Source organism: Echinops telfairi, unplaced genomic scaffold, assembly GCF_000313985.2.
Source record: "Echinops telfairi isolate 266 unplaced genomic scaffold, ASM31398v2 ScPeMD7_1713;HRSCAF=2227, whole genome shotgun sequence".
NCBI classification, from domain to species: Eukaryota; Metazoa; Chordata; class Mammalia; order Afrosoricida; family Tenrecidae; genus Echinops; species Echinops telfairi.
Window position 1 is genome coordinate 15913091 of NW_022105611.1, and position 5064 is coordinate 15918154.

A 5064-nucleotide genomic window follows, 5' to 3' on the forward strand; every position below is an offset into this window, starting at 1 on the left:
TTGCCCCCATCTGTCAGGCTTTGCACCCCCAGCAGCTGCTCTGAGAGCTGTTACTCATCTACACCGTTCACCCCACTTCCCCGAACCTGGTTTTTCTCATCTGCACAATGGGCGTTGATCCCCCACGGCTGCAGAAAGTTGAAAGTCTCTGATTGGCAATGTCATTTCCTTTGCACTTTCCTTGATGTCTGAGGTCCAGAAGGTCACAAGGATTTGCCTAGGGCCAGACCACAGCTCCGGTGTGCCCAAGCCAATCCCGATGCCTTAACCAAACACCTTAAGCCCAGCCTCTCCCAACTCTGGGGCGGGGGAGCCAGGTGCACTTCCGCCAGGCCCCAGGACCCTGCACGTGGCCGGCTGGGGCTGGCCGCAGTCGTACACGTTGCTCAAGAGCCAGCATGAGCCTGACCCCGGCGCCCCGGTCCCCGCGGCCCGGCCTGGCAGCGTCCCAAGCGGGCTCGGTGACGGTGAGTGCACAGCCCAGGGCGGGAGGCGCCGGCTGGGTCCCTCTCCTCGGGCTTCCCCGCGGCCTCTGCCTGTCCAGCCCGCGTCCAGTCCGAGCTCTCGCGCTGTCTCCACCGCTAGCTGGGCGCTCCCCTGGTCTCCTGGCCTGCCCCTCGGCTTCTCTCTCTCTCTGCGCCCAGTTCCTGGTTCTGTCCAGCCTCCCTTTGCCCTTTCTTTCCTGGCTGCCTTTGCCTGGTCTCCTCCCTGGGTTCTCTGCCTGTGTTCCTGGTGCTGTGTGCGTTGCTCTGTAGTCCCCTGGTTTATCTCTTGTCCACCCACTCCCCTCTTTCTAGGGACAGAAGCAGACCCAACTTAGGGCTGGACAGGGAATCACCTCTCCTCCCCACCCCTCCCAGCATCACTGATCTCCAGCCTGCTCCTACCTCTCAGGGGGTCCCACACACCTTGACTAGTCTGTCTGCTCTCCAGGCTTAGGGGAGGCTGAGGATGGCCAGGGGTGGGAGGTTTGTGGGGGGGGGGGGTGAGGATGGAGTAGGTGCCCAGGATACTCTGGGAGCGGACAGTTCTCCCTTGGGATAGGTGCCACCCAGAAGACTTGGAGGAAGAGAAAGCAGATCCAGCCACGGGGAGAGTCTGGCTCTTGCCCATAGCCAGATAATAACATCACTGATGTTAGCTGGGCGCCCGAGTGGCAGTTTGAAACCACCAGCCACTCCATGGGAGAAAGATGTGGCTTTCTGCTCCTAGAACATAGCTTTACCCCGTTATAGGGGCACTACGAGTTGGAATGGGCTCAGTGGCCTAGATTGAGTGCATTGTTAGCTTTTTACAAAGCCTCCCACGCTGGACCAGAACTGCTCCACAGGGTTTTCTGGGCTGTAATCCTTAAGGAAATGGAGTGGCAGCTGGGTTGCTTTCTCCAACCTTTGTGTCTGTAGTTGATCTCACACCACTTGTGTCATCCAGAGAGACCAGGTGCTCCTAGAAATCAGGGGTGAGGATAAACTCAGTTCCATTCAACAGTCCTGGACGGAGCCCTGCAGTAGATACCGGTGACATAATGATGAATCAGGGTTAGTTCCCTCCCTTGGAAAACCTCACCGCCTAACGGGGGAAACAGATGAGCAAATAGGGACTGACAAGAGAGTAACTACCCTAAATAGTGGATGTCCAGGGCCCTCTGGGGTCACAGAGGAGACCGCCCAACTGGAAAGATTCCTGGAGGAATTAGCTTGAGGGATGAGTGGGCTCAGTGAAGGGAGCAAGGGCGCCCAGCAAGGAGTGAAGTCCTGGGGCCCACGAGTCCCAGCTGGCTCTGGATGGGTAGGCCGGTGGGCACAGCTGCAGTTCTCTTATTATCCTCACTGAACATTGGGGCTGATCACTGGAGGCAGAAGCAGCAGCCGGGTCACAGAAGGGCTTTTTAAACCTTGTTAAGGAACCTGGGGTTTATCTGGGAAGAAACAAAATGTCGCTACAATGTTTAATGCATGCAGTGACAAGATCAGATTTTCATTTTAGAAACGACACTGGTTTCAGAGTGGAGATGGGATTTGGGGGGGGGACCATCCAAGGGGCCCAGGAAGATAGAAATCAGCAGGACTTGGCAATTGATTGCTCAGGGAGGGAGGTGGCTGAGAGTCGAGCTGCATGCAAGATTACACTCTTGTTTCTGGTTCTCACACTGAGATAGGGAGAGGGGGAGAGGCTACACTTGAGGAAGTTGGGGGACATGTGAGTGGAGATGCCCCACCCACGCCTCCATTAAGGGTGACCTGAGGATGTCTATGAATGTTAGGGATGGGGTGCCGATGTCTGCATGTCTTGTCTGCAGTGAGGGCTGGTCTTGTCTGATTCAATCCTATGTCGTCAGCCCACCACTGACATGGCAGGCAGCAGGCGCTCATTCCTGAGGCTGTGGAATGGGAAAAAACCATCTGGCAGAAGTGCCTTCTTATACTCCAGAGGACCCTCCCTTGACCCATGGGAAAGGTCCTGTGTCCCCAGCCCCTGCCCCCAGGCGAGCAGAGAAAGGTCCTTTCCCGGGAGTGCTTTAGCAGTGTGTCTGGTACGCTGGGTGAGAAAGGGGACCAGGAATATGGGCAGGTCCTGAAGACAGATACATCCGTACCAGAATATTTATGGGTGAGGCAGGAGTCTGAATTTTGCAGACTTCAGAGGGGGCTTTTGGAGGAAGGAAGGAGGAAAAAGAAGGACAAAATTTAAAAGCTGGGGGGAAAAATATATACATTTAAAAATAAATAAATAAAAGCGGGGGAACAAGGTTGGGGTCTCATTTGATATTAGCGAAGGGGCCGAGGATGCCAGGGCCAGAAGCCAATTTGCAAAGCATCTGGAAAGGAGTTTGACGTGGTCCCTTGAGTTCATTGGCCTCGCAGGGCTGGTGCACTTTCCCCACTTCGCCCATGAGGAGTCTTAGACTCGGAGAGGGAACGTGAACTACCCCAGCACACAGCTAGTTACTGGCCAGACTGGGACTGGGGGTGGGGGGTGGGAGAGGCAAAGGGGAGAGGGGTTTGATCCCAGCTCCTCTGTCACTTCTGGGCTGTGTGACCCTGGATCAGTAGCTTCTCTTCTCTGAGCTTTCTTTGACTGTGATCTGGAGACATGAAGAGGCCCTGTGAGCTGTCGCTGGGATGAGTGATGAGAGCACATTGGTTCGCTGAAGGGTTAAGCCTGCTTCACTGCGGTGACCTCGGGGTTAAGCAAACAGCCTTGCCATGAGGCCTTGAGCTTCACAGGAGAGAGAGGGAGTCGTGGACTCTGGCCTTAAATTCTCGCTTGTTTGATTATTGTCTGGATGCATCCTCCTATCTCCCTTCTCCCCTCCAGCGAGCTGAACTGTCCCCCAGCAGGAGCTGTTGCCATGGCAACGCAATTCTCCCCAGCAATGTGTCTGTCTTTGGCTCTCCTAATTCCAGTCCTTCTCTCTAATCTTAGAGATAGAGCCAGTTGAAACGGAGGTCACATCAAAGATAGACCCAAGGACATTCCTGAGCCCTGTCCCCACCCCCACCCATTGCAAGGACTGTTCTGAAATGGCACAGCTATGTTCTGCAAGCAGCAGCCATCGTGTCCCCTAAGAACCTTTTTGACAACCTCCAGCACACGTGCACAAAATCCCCTCCCTTTGAGCCTTCCCTCTCAGCGTTGAAAGATTTCGCCTTCTGTTTTCCTCCCTCCCCTGTGAGCTCCTGAGGTCAAAGACCATGTCACCCCTTCAGCAAAGGCTTGCGTGGAGGAGAGCATGTAGTTTTTGAATGAATGAGTGAATGAAGTGTGGAGGTACTTGAGGGCTAAAAAAGAGTTGTGTCTGATTCACCGGGTGCAAGCTTTGGCGTCTCACGGGCTTGAGTCCAAATCCCAAGCCAATCACTTCATAGCTGGTGACCTTGGTTAACTAACTTCGCCTCCTTGGGCCTTCATTTTTCCATCTGTAAAATGGAAATTGAATATGCTCTTTGCAGGATTGTTGTGAGGCTTGAAGGCCATAAGGAAAGCACTTGCAAAGTGACTAGATTGTGAGGGCAGGATTATGTCCTGTTTGTTCATCCTTGGGTCACAAGCACCTGACAGGAATTTTAAGTGACAAAAATTGCTTAAGAGTATGGTTTATAAGAATAACAACTTGGGTACCAGCAATGGCTGGTATTTTTGACATGTCTGTGTGACAGCACTAAGGAGCCCTGGTGGCACAGTGGTTACGAGTTGGCTACTAACCACAAGGTCACCAGCTCAAAACCACCAGCCGCTCCTGGGGGGAAAGATGGGGCTTTCTACTACTGTGAAGAATTACAGTCTCAGAACCTCACGGGGCAGTTCTACCCTGTCCTACTGGGTCACTATGAGTGGCAAGACCTCGATGGTAGTAAGTTGGGTTTTCTGGTTGGTGTAACAATACTCCTTCTCCCTGACCCAAGGGCCCAAACTCTTTCTGCTGCCAGGCCCTCTCCTGCTAACATCTCCAGGACGGGCCCCACACCTTTCTCATTCACTGAGCTCCACAGTGCTCAGCCAGGGACGGGTGCAGCAAGGAAGCCACTAAGAAAGTCTGTTGAACAGCAGAATCCAGCTTACATTTGCACTCACTCCACAGTTTCGCACCCACTGTTGCATCCCTGAGACTATTCCAAGGATATTCCTTTTATTATTTATCCCACCTGGGCCTGTATTTTGCAACACATTTATCAAACATATTGTTTTAAAAACATCAATCAAAAAAAATCAATCAAGGCTATAGCTGAATGCCAATCAGAACTTCTGATGTTATGTTCTAACTCTAACTCCCATCACGTGGTGTAGACATACTATAAGCACCTAAGAAATTCTTACTGGCTGAATAAAAAGATGATTTCTTTAGTCTTTTTGAAATGTTGAAAATAAAGTAACACCTCCTTGCCATCCCAATGGCCTCCCCCCACCCCCCCCACCCCACCCCACATCTTAGATCAGAGTATCCCAGGTTAGGAACCCTGGCTGTATAATAGCTCCATATTCCAATTTTTTAAAAATAGTCTTATTGGGGCCTCATACAACTCTTATCACAATCCATACATACATCAATTGTATAAAGCACAT

At 52.3% G+C, this 5064-nt stretch overlaps 1 protein-coding gene across 1 annotated transcript in view; it reads left to right on the forward strand.

The window, feature by feature from the left end:
* The first annotated feature begins 398 nt into the window (after positions 1 to 398).
* The window catches only part of KCTD14 (potassium channel tetramerization domain containing 14), a 9122-nt gene continuing 4456 nt past the window's right edge, over positions 399 to 5064 (forward strand). The window contains exon 1 of the mRNA XM_004708939.2: positions 399 to 467. Coding sequence (XP_004708996.1) covers positions 399 to 467 — 69 coding nt within the window. The remainder of the gene's footprint in view (positions 468 to 5064) is intronic.